Source organism: Calonectris borealis, chromosome 6, assembly GCF_964195595.1.
Source record: "Calonectris borealis chromosome 6, bCalBor7.hap1.2, whole genome shotgun sequence".
Classification (NCBI taxonomy): domain Eukaryota; kingdom Metazoa; phylum Chordata; class Aves; order Procellariiformes; family Procellariidae; genus Calonectris; species Calonectris borealis.
In genome coordinates this window covers 43775150-43791655 of record NC_134317.1, presented here as the reverse complement: position 1 = coordinate 43791655, position 16506 = coordinate 43775150, and the positions used below count along the sequence as shown (strand labels likewise).

Below are 16506 nucleotides of genomic sequence, written 5' to 3'. Positions count from 1 at the left end.
TTTATGTATATCCTCTAAATTTCTTCTGTAAGCGTTCTTTTCACATGTGAGGAGGTGGCTTTCTGCCTCCTTCTCTAACCATAAAGTCATCTGGCAGGGTTCAGCCATTCTGTTCAGGCATTCATAAACTTCTAAAGATGCTCTTCTGGCAAGAGAAAAGTAACCTTTTAGTCTCTACCTCTGTAGATCACAGAGATAAGCATGTTCGTTCTTAAGTGAAGCAACATTATTTTAGGAACTGTCAGACTAGTAAAGACTTGACTACTCTGGTTTTTTTTTCCTAACAACTGCTGTATCTCTCTGCTTTCTTCCAACCGCGCACAATCCCCATGGATAGTGCTCCAAACTCCATGTGCGCCCTGTGAAGCTGGAGCACTTAGGCAGATGTGTTTGCAGAGAAAACGAAAACAAACGGTTCTGTTTAATGGAATCAGTGTACTTAAATAATGTACTTATGTACTTCACACTCCCGAATGCTGTTGGCAAGTCCTGCTGAATCTCCTAGGGGTGGTGAAAAAAGGATTCTTTTACGTGCATGCTCTTTTCTGTATACATAAAAGTGCAGCTGTCTAAGATTCATATTCAAGCCATCGCCTACGTCTTTACCTCTGAAAACAAAGCTGGAGAACTTTAAAATAGTCTTTGCAACCTCTTCCTTCACTGCAGATCATAGGGAAATGATCAGCATTTCATTTATGTGAACTTCGTGTTTAAAAAGACTGAAAAAAACCCCAAAACAGTGGGCTGCTTATCACAAGGTGTACCAGAGCCTGGAGTCCAGTGTTTGCTGGTGTTCACTCAAGGTGAAAGCAAAATGCTTAAAACCTAGTCTCCTTTCTCATGTCATCAGCCCTAGCAGAAAGCATTTGTGCTAGCCCACTCACCCCGACCTCGGTTCATGCTCCTCTGTTTGTCCAATGGCTTGCCGCAATGTCTTTAAACACAAGTCTAAGAAACCCTGAAGGAGAAGAGGGCAATTTTCAGTAGTATGCTTAAAAACTGTGGCTTGCATCTCATGCTCTAGGGTTTGTTTGGGTTTTTCCCCCTCCCCCATCCTTTCTCCGGGGTGTAAGATTGCACGCTGGGAAGGGTATCCTATCTTCTTTATAGTTTGCTGGGATTTTTTTTAAGTATAACTGCTTGTGTGTATATTAAAGAAAATAACCAAATGCTTGGGCACGCAGATTCTTCTTCAGACAAGACAGGCCAAGGCATCTAGAAGTTCCTTTTGTACTAAGGCAAATCCCATATCAAAATGTTGTATCTTTTGTTAGCCTAACTTATACAATTAGAAAAAAGGAAGTCAGGGATGCGTGCCTTACCCTTGAAGCAGACAGTTGTGATGAATTCTTTGAAGAATTTATTCCACACTCTTGAACTACCTTCAAAGATGCTTCCTATCCCAATATGACTTCCAGCTCCAGTGAGTGCTTTCTTAGATCAGTTTTAGTTGTGTAAGACTTTCTTAGATCAGTTTTAGTTGTCATCTTTCAGTCTGAACTGTCCTTCTGCTCTTGCATCGAAATGGTGAGCCACATACTTCCCCTCCTTTCTTGACCCTCTTATTGCTTTTCCCCACCATGCACTGGCTATTTACTGATCCTGGCACACTTCAGCTTCCATCCCTTGGCTCCTTTCCTTGATGGTTCTCATCGTCCTCCTTTGAACCGTCTAATTGTGCGATGTTACTTTCTGCGGTGAGATAAACTTTGCACGTGTGCAATATTCGCCACATGAGGAAAGCAGAGGCTTACTCTTACTTGGCAGTGGTATTGATTGTCCCTTATCCATCCTTGTCAGTGCAGCTCCATATTACGCAGAGACAAAATGGGTGGCTCAGATTTTTCTGCCTAACATTTAACTCATCAAGAAAGCAAATAAATATGACACTGAAAGGTAAAGAGAAGGCTGTCATTTTTTTTCCCACCCTTTTCCTTTGGTGGAAGGCTGCTTTTGGAATATAGGTATGCTGAGCGTGGGGCAAGGAAAGCTTTAGCTAGTCAAAGACCTAGCTACTGCTACAAGGTGCAATCTAGCTCCCATAATTGTGTCTCTGGCAAGTCCCTTCAGATTGCTAACCTAGCAGGGATTTATTTTTTTTTATTCCTGGACTAGTCTTATGCTAGATTGCCAAACTGAATGGGTTTCTGCAGTTAGGTGAATACCAGAGCTGTGGAAGGGAAGTAGCAGCAGCATGTGGCTGGGGTGGGATGGCTGCCTTTCCACAGCAGTTGCACCAGCTCAACTGCCTTGTCAAGCTGCATCTTCATCTCCTGCTCCTCATCCTCCTCCCTTCTGCCCCAGGACCTGGGAGCGTGTGGCTGGCAGTCCCCTGCAGTCTTGTGTATCAGCCATGGAGAAGCAGCAACAGGTTGGAGGGGAGGAGAAGCCCATTCCCCCAGGCTCTTTATTTCCCTCTTTTTCATAAGGACGCAACCTCAGGGGTGGGAAGTCCTCAAGTGTGGGATGTCTGCTTTGCTAGTTGCAGGGAAACATCTGTAACACAGAGTGCTTTTGAGTGATGGGAAGGTGAGCCTGCAACATTAGTCAACTCCCAGCCTCACAACACAAAAACAAGAGTATTGTAGGAACATGTGTTTATCATGTGAAGATCGTAAGTAGCCCAAAAGAGAGAACACTAGGGGAAGGCTTTCTCCAGGTTTGACATGGCCCAGGTTGCATGTGAAGTGCAGCCCTGAGCCTTCTGGGCAGCTGTGGTTGCAAGGGGCTGAGGATGGCTGCTGGCAAACGGGAGGGTTAGGAAGTCTTTTAGCTTTCCCATCTCCTCTTAAAGTGCAGAGCACTCCTGGCTTACACACAAATCCCCCATTTAAAATAGCCTGAACTACAAAAGAAATACTTGTGCTTTCAGGAAGCCAGAGTCTGGATCAACAACAGGGAGTATTTGTGTCAAAATGACGCATTGAGGTTTAATGTGGTGATACTGCATGGTGGGGTCCTCAACATCTTGGCCTTTGGCTGCAGGTTTTGGGTTATAAGAAAAGCTACAGGCTTCTAAAAAAATCCCTTTGACCAACTCCACTTGTATGCGCAAAGGACATTACCCATACGTACATATAAAGTACAACTGCTACAGTAAGCCTTATCTAAGCCATGACTTGTCTCCCATGGTACTCTTGCCTTTGCAGAAGTAGGGAGGTTAGGATGTCTTTGTTCTCCATGTTTGTGATTGTTACCATAGTGGCTGTCTTTGATACAATCCTCTGTTTTCTCTCTCCTGCCATTTTTTCTTGGCTTGATGAAGTTTTCATTTTTTTAGGATCAAGGTCTCCCTTCCTAATTCTTATTTTAATGGAGGTGTTTGGCAGCTGTAATGCCCAGCCCTGTCTGCTCTTGAACCCAGGAAGGAATGAAAACAGACACCCAATAAATTAGGAAAGGCTTAATTTAAGTTTTTTTCCTGTTTTATCTCTGCAAAAATATTTTTAGCCCTTTGTAAAGTAACAAGATGTTGCCTGGCTAAATATCGGTAAGACCAGAAGAACCTGAAGAATAACTCAAACCTAGGAATGACAAAGTTGTTCCTGAAGGGTACCTGGAAAGGGGTGGGAATAGGCATGTTATCTCCTTCTCTTCCTGCCTTCCCACTCCTCCTCCACTTTCACCAATCTTGTAGGTACGGAAGAGAGCATGAGAGCAGCTCCTCTGCTGCTTTAAAAACGTGTAGCTTCTCTACCCTTCTTCCCTTACAAACTATCATGGGCAATTGGCAGGGATATCTATCCCAGATACGGTGGGGAAGGAACCTGAGAGACCTTGGGACTATCTCAAATCTTGGTCTTGGTAGTTGCGTCTGTTTTGTTTTAGATGACAGACCATGCTGTCCCAGGCACTGGGTACCTTGTAAATCAAAAAGACAGTAAAATCCCACTGGCATTAAAATAATCCATTTCAAACTTGACAGTCCGCCACTGAGCCTTAAGAAAGAAACCACTTTTTTTATGTGGCAGCACATCCTCCCTCTCCCAAACCCCTCTTAATCCCATACCCATGTAGGAATGTGATCTCCAGGGTAGACCTGTATTAAATAAAAAAAATAAAATAAAACCACAAGGAAAATAGCTTGGAAGAAAGATCTTTTGTTAGTGATTAAGCAAAGTGGAGAAAAGTTGCAGGTGAACTGCTCCCACTCCCCTCTTCTGTATCTCCTAGGAAACTTTAATTAAAAAAAAAAAATAATCCAACCCTCAGAGGACAGTTTCATTGTGGTATCTTATATTGAAAATCATGCTCTAGATCAGGAAAAGATAAGTATACTTGGATTTATTTCTCGCTCTCCCTGCTTTACTCCAGCTTCTCAGGGGTAACATCTTCATGGATCTTAAACTGTGAAATAGTGTCAATTTGAGGTGTTGAACTGTGCAGGTGAGGTGGTACAATTTTGGTTGGGATGGCATTAGTATGTTATTTTCCTTGTTTCCTGATAGCATTTTTCTGCTGATAAGTGCCTTTGGGCTTTTTAATGTAGAACTGGCATTGCTGAGACCTGCTGCTACTTTGAGTAATGTAATATAAGGAAAGCTATTGTAAGAAGCTTTTTGCATTTTACCTGTCCAGTTAGAAAAGCAAGTCTACAGTTAGTATAACACTTTATTTGGCTTGGATGTAGTTACTTGGCTTTTTCCTGTGGTAGGTTTGCACTCTGTAGTGGATAACTGGCATTTCTAACAAATTTGCCGAGAAAAAACCAAAGTAGATATTATTCTGCTACTATGGAGGATAGTCACTAGGGCAAGTAGGCCCTGTGGAAAAAAGCTGCAACAAAATATTTAGCCATAATCTGTTGCTTATTTATTCTTGGCTGTCCTGCAAAAGTAAGACTAGAGATGTACATTAGATTGTTTATGGTGTTTGTAGTTGTTCAAGTTGCAAGTCACAAAATCGGATTCCTGCTTAAACTCAGTTATGCTGTTTGAAATAAAAAAATACTTCGGCTTTAAAGAAATATGTTGTGTCCTCCTTATGGACACTTCTCTTTCCAAAAGATTTCTACTGTCTTGTCTGTCTTTTTTAATGAATGAATGAAGGGTAGGACAACATTCATTAAACAATTTCAGCAAACTGGGATTGTTCTAACCTCAATTCAGTAAAGCTTTTGAGTACTCTTGTTACTTGGGCTATAATGAATGTTAACAGCATTAAGAATTTTGTTTGAGTAAAGAATGGCAGGAGTCGAGCTGTAAACAAACATCTATCTATGCCAATCCTTTGGAAACCAAACCATATACACCTTGAATGTGTGTTTGGGGGCTATCACACCCCCTTCCCCTCATATCTTTTGCTCTGGAACATAGGACCCAAACCCTTCCGGAATACAGCCAGTATATGAAGCTACATGTTTCTAGATTCTCTCAGATTTTAGCTGTGTGCCAACAACTGACAATAAACTTGAGGAAGTCAGGTTTTCTACTGGAAAAAGCAGTAGTCTTCGCTAATAGCAGTGATGGAAGGTGCTATTATTATGCTTGTTATAAACAGCCACTAAATGAAAAGGTTTGGATAATGATGAATGAGCCCATGCTTGTGGAGTAATGACTCTGTTTTTAAGTGCTCTTTGATCAGCGCTGCTCAAAACATGCTATTTATAGATCTATTTTAGCTGTGAAGCCCAGCCATTAGTAGAAAGAAGCACAGGAATAGAAGGGAAAAAATGATAATTCTTTTTGCTCCTGAAATGTTGGAAAACAAGATATGCTCTAAATTGATGGATGTGGACCTTTTCAGATTGTTAAAACTCTCCAGAGCTCTACCTGTACATGTCTGGTTTGAAATTATTTTGAGGAGCTATGAAATGCAGCCGCAGTATAGCGAACAGCTGGATGAAGCTGTTTGTTGCTGCTCTGCAGCCTATGCCACTTTATAGGGCTTTTCATCATGTTTATAGTTTTGACAGACACTTCTGTGGCAGAGTTCTTAATTTAACTGATGAGATGATCTTGTTTTCATCTTTTTACTGATGCTCTTTTAAAGTTGAGCAGTTTCATTCTTTTGAGCTGGCTCTACCTTTGAGTACAACTCATTTCATTAGTTTCATGCTCTGTGCGGTGGATTTTATAGCATACTTCTTGAGGTAATCCTTGCTGCCAACTTTTAAGTTCTGCACAGTGTAATGCAGCAGACCAAGACTTGATTCTCTATCTCATCCATTTCCATGGAGTGGAAAAATCGGTTACTTGGCAGTGACCTTGCAGGAGCTCATGTTTACCTCCTGCCGCAGGGATACGTGTGAGCTCTTGGACTTGTCTAGTGGGATCTCTGTTCCCGTTCGCTTGTTCAGTGCTGCTTCAGTTGTAAGCTCTTGAGGGCAGAGACTTAATTCTTGTGTTGCAAAATCTGTGTCTAGATGGGTGCTGTGATAACAACACAGCTTTTCTTACTTTATTGGGAAAGATGGTTCAGCTTTGGTGTGATGGTCAACTGGTTTCTCTGCCTCTTGGTGCTGGACAAACCTGTTGGTGGTTCCATAGGTTTTTTTGGGCTGATGTCAGTGAAGGAACTAAGACGGTTTGAAGGGATTTATTTGACCCTGTATGCTACTCCTTTTACTTACCTGTGGAAGTGTGTTGTTAATAATTAATCATGTGTAATAGGATGCACTACATTATTTTTAATGTGGCCATTAAGTTACACCTTTTCTTTAGTCTTACTCAAGTGTGATTTGAAGGTAACAAACATGGAGCAGTGCTGTGAAAGTGCCAGCCACTTGCAAATGATGTGGCCTTGCTGATTTTCGTTAGAGTTCTGACTGGGAAACTTACTCGTAATGCACAAGTCGCATGGGAAATGCAAGTCACTTCCAACTACTTGCCTGGTTTCCCATCGAGACCCTCTAAATTTTGTGTCAGCAGTATCCTTCAGCAAGGAGTCCTTCAAGCCATTGACTTCATTTGATGGCACCTTTATCTTGTACTGGAAGAGACAGTGAATATTCAGTCCCTCTCTGTGTTCTCACAGCTACTGGCAAGTTACACAGAGCTTTGTCCTATCTCCCTTCCGTCATCTCTTTTCTAGGCTGCATGGTTTACCTCTTCTGGCTGCAATACCAGCAGCCTCAGGGCTGGTCGCTTGTTCCCATCCCTGCCCTTGTGCTGGCTAAGCAGCTGTGGGCAGAACAGGCTGGGAACTTCAGCTGGGTGCAGTTTGGAGCATCAACTTAACCCTTTGTTGTCACCAAAAAAAGCACATCCTACCACCTGCCCCGCACCCCCAGATCTTTCCTGGTGCTCCCACCACTCTTCTTTGCAGCGGTCTGGTATGTGTTAGGCTGACTGAGCTTGCAGAGTCACTGAAAACTAACGCAGCCAGAAGAGGTGAAGAGCTTCTCGCTGGGCGAGGGGGTTGATTGAGCTTGTGGAATGATCCAGCAAAGCTGCAGAACTGGCTTGGACTGCGCAGAAAAGAGATGAGAGGATGGGTACTGCAGGACCTTTTCTTGTTGGCATCATGCTATTCAGTCCATTCAGCCACGCTGTGCAACATCGCTGCAACGCTTTTCATTTGGCTGTTTTAATCCAGGCTCCTCGTGACATTGAGCAAACGCTTGTTCTGGCAGGAGGTGGGCCTGTGAGGAGCTGGAGGGGAGGCAGAAGACCGCAAGAACAGGAATGACTCCTGTTCCAGTATTTTTCCAAATGCTTAATAAGTGCTAAAAGATCACCAGCTTCCTTCCCTCTGGGACAGACCTACGTTGTTCCTAGTTGTGCAGCTTTTTTACTATGGACATGGCTGTAAAATGTGAGCTTTGAAGAACCCATTCTCGGGAAGTCTTCTGTGTTACTTGTACCTGGTGCAGATAGTGCGCAGAACATAAATTCACATCATTCTGCTTGCTAGGTAGTAAAGGATTTGTTTACTGTGCCCTCCTCTTCCCATTTTTTGGGCTATTTTGAAAGCTTGGCTGTAACATATCCCAAAACTCGTCTGCTTTTGCCAAGGCCCACTGTGAACGATGGAGTATGGATGAATACTTATTATAAAATTCACTTTGATGTATTGCATGTCTTTAACCAAAGGCACATGGGGAATTTGTTTTGGACAATGAATTTGAATTCTGTTGGGATTGATATTGTATCTTTTAAAGAGGGCAGATTTACCCAGACACAAAACTGTAAACTCCCGTATTTTCCCAGAGAGCTCCTGTTGCTTTAATAATCTAGTTATCTGGGAATCTCTTGAAGTATCAAAGGGCCAATTATGTGCTGCCTGGAGAGGACGAGGGAGAGCTGTTTTTGTGCTAGAATTAATAGATACAGGCTGGTCACAGCAGGTCTAATGTCCTCCCTAGCTCACCACTGTAAATTTTGCGGGACAGAGATAGTAATCATTTATTTTCATCTCGCATCTCCCCTTTGCTCAGCAGGAGTAACTCTTAACAGGACTGCATGGTTTCTTCTGATATTTAGGCAAGACATTAAAGACAACTTTAAATGAGAAACCTTAGAAAAACTGATCAAGAATGGCTTGTAATGGCTTGTGACAAAGCAAGGTGGGGAATGTCTCACGAAGGAGGTAGAAGTCTTCTGATAGCTTGATGTTTCAGGGAAAGAAGTGTCCTATTTTCTGACCTTCAAATAAAAAAAAAAAAAAAAAGAAAAAGAACACCTCCCACCCTACCCCCTGCCCCCATCCTGGATTAAATAGCTGTTTTTGTGGCCTGAGTATACATTTCATCAAGACTGGGTCTTGCTTCTCTCTGCAGGGGCAGCTCTCTCAAACGGGATACTCTTACAGTTTTTTCTGAAAGGAAAAATCATCAGGAGAAGTCAGGGGTCCTGTGTGAAACCAGTGTTTTTGTGGACATGAGCAGATAATCTGTGCTTAATTATTTGTAAAGGCTGCCAGTGGATAGCTTATTTTTAAAGGAAGGGTTTTATTATAGCATCTCTGCTTGCTTCAGACTTTCTCACAAAACTCATTTGCTTTTTCATCTTGGTTTGCTCCTTGATTCCAGTATTGTATCTCAAAGATGTACGCTGTGTTCTGTCTCTTTTTCATTCCTGGAGATAGGAAGAGAGGTTCTGGAGGTAGACTCTCCTTCTGGAGCTAGGACCTAACCATCTCTGGCATTTCAGGTCATGGTCAGTACTTTCTGATGGGGACTGCTTTAACACCTGAGACTCAAAGGTTGAAATGTATCTACGTCTGTTTCCTCTGTAGGATCACTCAGTTCAGCGTAATTGCCAAAGGGGCTACTTTTTGCACTGATCCTGTCACTGGCAGGTTTTGTTCCCGTGGCTTAGTTATCTAGCGGGTACAGAGCCTGGTTTATGTTTATTCAGGCTGAAACCGCACAAAAAATTTGTGTTGCTTTTGCAAAGCAAGTTGGTAGGAGATGATTTTGATGACAGCGTTGTTGGCACACTTGTGGTGAGTCTTCTGTCACATAAGTGTGCTTTTGCTGACCTGATGCAGCCCTGCTTGGCCTGGAGGAGCGCTTTCCTGGCCTGCAGAGAGAGCATGTACGCTGCGTAAGGGGAGTTTGCTATTTTAACCGTACTGGCAGGCTTTCTCTTGTAGTCCTGTGAGCTGTGTCTGTAATCCCTTAAAATGGCTGCTACTTAAAAAGCCTCTTTTCCCAAATCTTTAAAGCTGAAGGTAGAACGGCTTGGCTGCTGAATTTTTGTGTCTGTAATGCTGCCTGAGTGCTTTTGCAATGTGGCTGCACACGACAACAGGCTGAGAGGAGCCAGGCTTGGCTTTCAATCCCGATGCACGGTCTGCACAGCTGTGTGTGTCCTTCTTCCTGAACCTTGTGGAAGGCTTTGTTTGTGGGACATCTGTTTGGCTGGCTAGATGGACTACCAGGAAGGGGCTTGTGTGCTTCAGTGTCTCACGTCCTTTCACAGACTTGGAGGTAACAGATCCTCATCTCTAGGTCTAGACACAACTCTTGAACTCCCAAATGCTAAGACTCTGTTTAGGCCACTGCTGTTCACCTCCGTTTGCTCTTGTCTCTGTGATAATTTGCTTTCCCTCCCTGGTGAGTGTGCGGACCGTCCAGCTTTCCTAGTACATCTGATGTCCCCCTCCCAGCGCTCCAGTCCATCCAGCCTTTCCCTCTTGTGTTTCTTGGTTCGCTGGGCTCGAACCACTCCTTGCGTGATGCTCTTGTGACCTGTACAACCAGCTCGAGCTCTTGAGATGCTGTCAGAAGGAAAGGCTTCCCGCTGCGGTCCCCAGCCCTCTGTCGTCTCGCGTACAGCGATGTGTAACGAACTGTACAGAGAGGTGACTTCATGCGGCAGCACTGGTTCCCTGAGCCCTGGTTTTGGAACCATGGGTACAGGAAGGTCGGTCAGGCTAACCTGTGTGCCTGAGCTGCCCAAGCGGAGGCTGCTCCCAGCAGCATTAAGGGTCTGTGCAGAAGAGTTGCAGCCTGAAAGGTCAGCAAGGTTCAGAGGCAGCATGTTGCTTAGGGCCCAGGGTACCGGTGAAATTTGGGTACGGGGTTCGAGAAACTTCAGTTTTTCCAGCAAGTAGTGGTTTCTGGCTTTGCTTGTGAAGACCGGCAGATACTGCTTTTGCTTTAATAAAGTTAAGTTCAGCTCTTGAAGGCTAAATATGCAATTTCATTTGAATGGTTTAATTTAATGTAGTAATTAACTCAGTATTTCATGCATGAAATATTTCATGTATTTAATAATGTGTGCCTATTTTGGTATGAGATTCTACTGGCTGATTCAATTCCTTTACTCCATGCTACGATTAGAAGGGTCATCTCCTACTAAAACCGGGCACATGGGTGTGTAGGGGAGAAGAATTGGATGAATCCAGGTGGAATATGCTGTTGTGCCGTTGACATATTGGCCTAATATTTATATATACTATGGCATAGTGGTTTTTGTGGACCCCCCCTCCAGCTGCACGGCTCAAATTTTTCGAAGGGACTGATTTTTCTATGAGTGCTAATCATTATGTTGTAAAAAAATATTTTACGTTGCATTTCTGCAGATACCATGAGGCACTTTGTAAAGAATCTAAAAATTTCCATAAAGAGTGAAAAGAGAAATGTTTCTGACTGAACTTTCTGCTTTCTCTAGCTCCCTGGTCGCAATTTTAGGCAAGGCTACAATGCTGATGTTGGTGACAAGTGGATCTGGCTGAAATGAGATCTGCCTCCCTTTGGAGCCCTAACCGCGATGGACCGCAGAACTTGAGTGAAGAAGAAGCGGAGTTCAGTCTGCCTGCTCTGCATCAATTGTGTAGTGCGAAGAAAATGCTGGTTAAATCATCTTCCAGCTACAGCATAAGAGAATGGACTCCTAGAAGGGAAATCACTTTATTCTGGTTTGTTCTTCCCTGATGAATTCAGGGTGCTTTGTCTTTGGATGTTTGATAGTCAATGAGTGATAGCAAAGTGATCTGGTATTACAGGGGCAGACTTAAGATCGATGCTGAACTTTCTCTTCATCAAGACTGTGGCATATTATTACACAGGATTATTGTTATTTTGCTGAATCAAGAGAAATTAAACCTGTATCCTCCTGGCTCTCACAAAGTTCATTTCTTGCTCTGTCATGCATGGTGTTTTATTAGTTTCATTAGAAGAGTACACATGCTAAAAAAACGTGCTTGCATCGTGTTCTGAAAGCCTCTTACTGGACGTCAGCATCAAAGCAGGCAAACATAAAGTTTATTGAGAGAAGGAAATAAGCGTTGATCTCAATTTGAACAGCAAAATATCTGCTTAAAAGTATAAAACAATACTCAAAATAATTGCCAGCAGTTGTACTCATAGCTTCTTCCTTTGAATGGGTGCTATAGATCAAAATGTTGGGTATAAAAGACAAACATAATTATTATTTTTGCAAGTCCCTGAAAGTCCAAGTTGGAGTTCTTTTTAAAGAAATGATTCATTTGGTATTAGTTAGTCACACAAATGAGGCACCTTGGCATTGGTTCAAGCAATGCTGTCTAGATTTAGTCTGCAGTAATTCTGCGTTTCCAGCAAGGGGCTAACTACTTCAATCACTGAGTAAAAGTGCTGCCAGGCATTCCAGTATTCAGGGCAATGCCTTTGAATTAAGCAACCAAGTCTTGCCCATGCCCCTTCTCGTATCAAAACTAGTATGAAAAGACTCCTTTAACAAGAGCCTCGGGGGCCTGGTTAGATACTGAAATAAATGAGCAGTGGGATAGAAATGTGGCTCTTCTCACTGATCTCTTAGCTCTTTGTTTCCATGTTTTATGGCTTTATAGAGTTTCACCTCTGGTCGCAAAAGGACTGACTCTGCTTTGGTGCCACCGTGCGCTAATGCAGCTGGTGGCTTCACAATGATGAGCAAGTGCTGGGGTGCAAGGCCGGCACTGTGCCTTGGACTTGTGTGAAAATGCAGCAGAACTGGTGTAGTTAGTCCTGCGAGGCTGTGCGTTTTTTTTTAACTGTTGCAAGATTTTTGTGCGTTTTCACCTTCCAGAGGCTGGTTATTGGGCACTGGACCTATGCGTGTTGCAGCTCAGCAGTGTACTTCCTTATCCCATGTCTCCCCCTAAGGAGGAGATGCACTAAGAAGGGTGCCTGAGGACCTGCAAGCTTGAGCCACTGTTGTCTTCTCCTATGCAATGAGATCCTGAGCAATTAGTGTTAACTTTTCTTTACCTGTCCAGAGTACCATCTTGCAGCAGTCAGTAATGTGTGTGGAGTTGAAAAGAACATCTGCTGTGGCTTTAGGCTCCCTTTGGAGTAGTCCACATCTGTTTTTACAGGTGTCCTCCATCTCAGTATTGCTGTGTTCTCCAGGTGCTGTAATTCACTTGGCAATGTGCGTGCAACCTGATGTCAGATCTCCTAGAAAGGCATTTTGTGCTGTGTGTAGTGCTGGTGAAGCTGTTGTGTTCAACTTCACCATAGTGGGCCACAGCGGGGTGCAGAGCATTTCTAAGAGCCTTCCCTGCCTGCTCCAGCAGTACACCCGGAGCTGAGCTTTGGATGTAAAGGAGTTTAATTCCAGTCAGGAGGAGCAGTGTTGGCTTGTATGGCAAACAGTGGTATGACAAAATGCATGTTGAACATACTTTTTTATCCTGGTTTTAACTCTGCTTTAAAAGTAGAACTGTTTATAAACTAAATCTGTGAAGGAAATAACTTTCTCTCCCCTTGGTGTAGGAAGGAGCGTTAGCTGTGTTTTTCTCTTCCCTCCTTCCCACTCCAACACCTCAAAAAAACATCTCTTAGCAAGCCAGCTGTAAAGTTTTTGGCTTTTGAAGACTATGCTGTGCCAACTGGATGAATTTATCTCCAGTTCTTTATTAGATTGGAAAAGATAAAATGGCTCAAGTCCTCTCCACGCTTCTGTGTAGGTGCGCATGTGATATCGTCTGCAGTCTGTCCTCTTATCCTGAGTTCCCATTGCCTATGTTAACACATGGGGAAGTTTGCCTCTTGCCTGTCATGTACCGTGCTTGATTCTGCCTGCTTTGCAAAGGCAGATTCCCTGAGAATGGTGGTGTTTCGCTTAAAGCTATCGGCCATGTTTTATGGGCAGAACTACTGGCTTTCCCGATGGCTGAAGTTGGTCAGTCCAGTAGTCCAGTGACTAACTCCCCCTTGGGTTCACTTAATGGTTGCACAGCAGGGGTGAAAGGAAGGAGGAGGTAGGTGGGAATGGGTCCTGCTTCCAAAATGAAGGCCTGACACGCTGCAGCCTCAGATGAGGTTGTGAAGATTGCCTCTCAGCCTCAGGAACCTGTGATTTCATGCCAACACCTGTCCCACTCTAAAAACTCGGCTTACCGCATTTCAGATTTGGTCTCTTAACCATCCCCCTCTGGCCTTTGCTGTGGTTGACTGGTGAGTGTTTGTGCTTTCCCAATGTGTCCATTAATAGCTTCCTCATCAGCTGGGGGACAGCTGAAACTGTCTGGGGTGTGACAAGGTCAGCCTCTCTGCTGAAGATACTGCATGTGTCTGAGCGTCCTCGTGCTTTGCACTTCAGCTTGAGGTATTGGCTCCTCACGTGCCCCTGCCCACCTTGTGCTCTTCAGCAGTGACATTTGGCCCAGGGCTACAATTAAGAGATCCAGTGAGTTTGTTCTTCCCCTTCCTCCTTCAAGGTGTAACTTTCATGTTTTAATAGCGGTGAGGTTTGGATGTTAACCATGCTGCTTCAGTTCTGTGAAAGAGCTGCTGCAGTGAAAGAGAAGGATGTGCGTTGCTGTGCCCCCACCACAGGCAAAGATTGAAATGAATCCCTTCTGTGGAAGAGCTTGCTGAGCAAGTGTAATTTAGGTGCACAACAAATTCCAGCTGGCTTTGAATGCTGTTTACAAAAGACTGGGCAAAATGAATCATTTGTGCAAAAGTTAATGGAAGCAACCAGAGCAGAGGGAGGTGGGATGGCACACTGTAACCTGACAGGCTGCTCTCCAGAAATATGCCTGCTCAGGTTTAGTGTAAGCTGAGCATTTATGGAGAACTTCAAAAGCCGTCTGCATTAAAGGAAGTCTTGGAGGAAAAGGAGGTCCAAAGGGCAATGAAAAGGTTTGACTCTTCCATATGTTCCTGTCCTGTTGACTTGCACGTGGTCTTGGGCAAACTTCTCAGAGATGCATGGCCCTGGGAGCTCCCATCCATGTTGGTCAAAACTGAGTCTATCTGACAGTGCTGCTTCCCGTGACCCTGCTTAGCTCGTATGTGAAATGAGTGTTTTATAAAACACTGGTTGAAAGATGGGATAGACATTCAAAATTGTGTTCTCTGATGCTTTCCTCGGGGCTGAAGGGAGGTAAGGTCTAGGTTTCCCTGGCAGAAAGGCGCAGCTCTGCGGTCCCAGCTTGTCTTTCTGCCGCACTGGCGAGAAGGTGCCATGTCTCAGTCTCGCTGCAGTGATGAGCAGAGCCTTGGCCACCCGGGAGACTGCTTTGCTCCAGTTTTGGTGTCATCTATCACGCTAGAGAAAGGAGCTCATGCTAGAGTGCTTTCCTGAGAAAGGGAAATTATTTCCCCTCATAGTCACTCAGTGAGAAGCACTTAATTTGCTCTGACCCTTTTAACCCTGATAAGAGGTCAGCATTCTTTACATAGCTGCTGCTCAGAGAGCATCATTGTGTGAGCATCACAGGTGGCAGGATGGCATGAAACTTGCAGGTTCTGCTCCGGTTCCCAGCTTTAAGTCTTTATTTGCCAAATACATATTCACAGTGAGATCAAAACAAGCTGTGTAATTCCTCTGCAGGTGCTGGAGCCCAGCCTAGCTGCTTCTATCTGATGGGACCACTCCTGACTTTTTGATTCCTGCTGGTGTTCTCCACCCTCCCAAACAAAAACTCCAGGTACAAATGATACCTAGATCTTGCCTGCTGGAGAAAACTTCGTCTCAATTAGCTTAGTGGGTACCAGGCGTCTTCAAAGATAGCCGGGCATTGAAATCTGTGGCAGCCGCTGTGGTTCCCTCCAGGTGAGGCAGACACCACACCTCATTCCTCCACCTGCTCCTGGATCAGCAGTTCATGGAGCATGGCCTGGAGACACAATCCCAGACAGTCGTGCTGCATGGGGGATAACGGCTGCATCCGCTGGTTGGCGTGTGGGCTGCTGCACCTACCGGAGAGCCTTCCCAGCCCTCCGCTGTGTCTCCGCACACAGGCGTAAGGCAGAGAAACGTGAGTGTGTGGCCAAGGAAGGATCACTGGTGGATCTGGCTGCGTGTGGGGTCGCAGGCATGCCAAATGGGAGCGTGCTTCTTCCAGCTGTGGGCTAAAAGTTGCGATAGAGCAAGGGTTTTGGTTTCTCTGGGTTCCTTATCTTGCTGCTGTAAGCGTCCTCCTTTCAGCATTCGTGGGGAACCAGCTCTTCAGGGGGACAGGGTTGTACTGCATTGTGGTGCCAGAATAGCGCAGCAATGCCACTGCATTTCAAGAAATGCGATGTCAGCGTGATTTATCAAGCCACTGATACACAGGTTTGCTCTTTTTTGGTTCCTCTTCTTGCTTGCAAGAAGGCTAGTTCAAATAGATTACTATTTTGTGTGGAAGTTTATTTTCTTTTTGGGAACAAAATTCTTACATATAAGGTTCACAGTTTCTGTTGTATAAAGGAAGTTGATGCCTGCAAAAAAAAGCACAAAACAGTGCTAAGATAAAGTAAGCATGACCTGTCCAGCCCTGGCATGGCCCATGTCGGCCCCGAGGCTGTGCCCATTTCCTGGTGCCTGCCATTGTCTCTGGGTGTTCTGGGAGACAAGGTTGATTTTTGTCATCCCGTGAGAGGTGAGGGCGTTCAGAAACTGGTGGAAGCCACTGCTGAGCACGGTGGGATTTGCCATTGCAACAGAGACTCCATTTGCTGCTTTCGGGTTCTGTTTTCTGCTTACAGGGGAGACCCGAGCATCTGAAGGAGTAAAAAAGAAGGAACTTGACAAAGTCCTTTGCTTTTATCTTGGGATGTGGGTAAAACTCAGGCTCCTGTTGTTGTCAGTGGCCGAGACAGAAGTGTGGAGTCTGTCTGTCCTGGCTTTGCCTTCCTAGAAGCCCTGGCTGCTGCAGAAG

The 16506-nt window shown here is 44.5% G+C and overlaps 1 protein-coding gene across 1 annotated transcript in view; it reads left to right on the top strand.

Moving 5' to 3' along the window:
* NDUFA10 (NADH:ubiquinone oxidoreductase subunit A10) overlaps positions 1-11523 on the top strand; it is a 42272-nt gene extending 30749 nt beyond the window's left edge. The window contains exon 10 of the mRNA XM_075153826.1: positions 11061-11523. Coding sequence (XP_075009927.1) covers positions 11061-11129 — 69 coding nt within the window. The 3' untranslated portion in view covers positions 11130-11523. The remainder of the gene's footprint in view (positions 1-11060) is intronic.
* The last annotated feature ends 4983 nt before the right edge of the window (positions 11524-16506 follow it).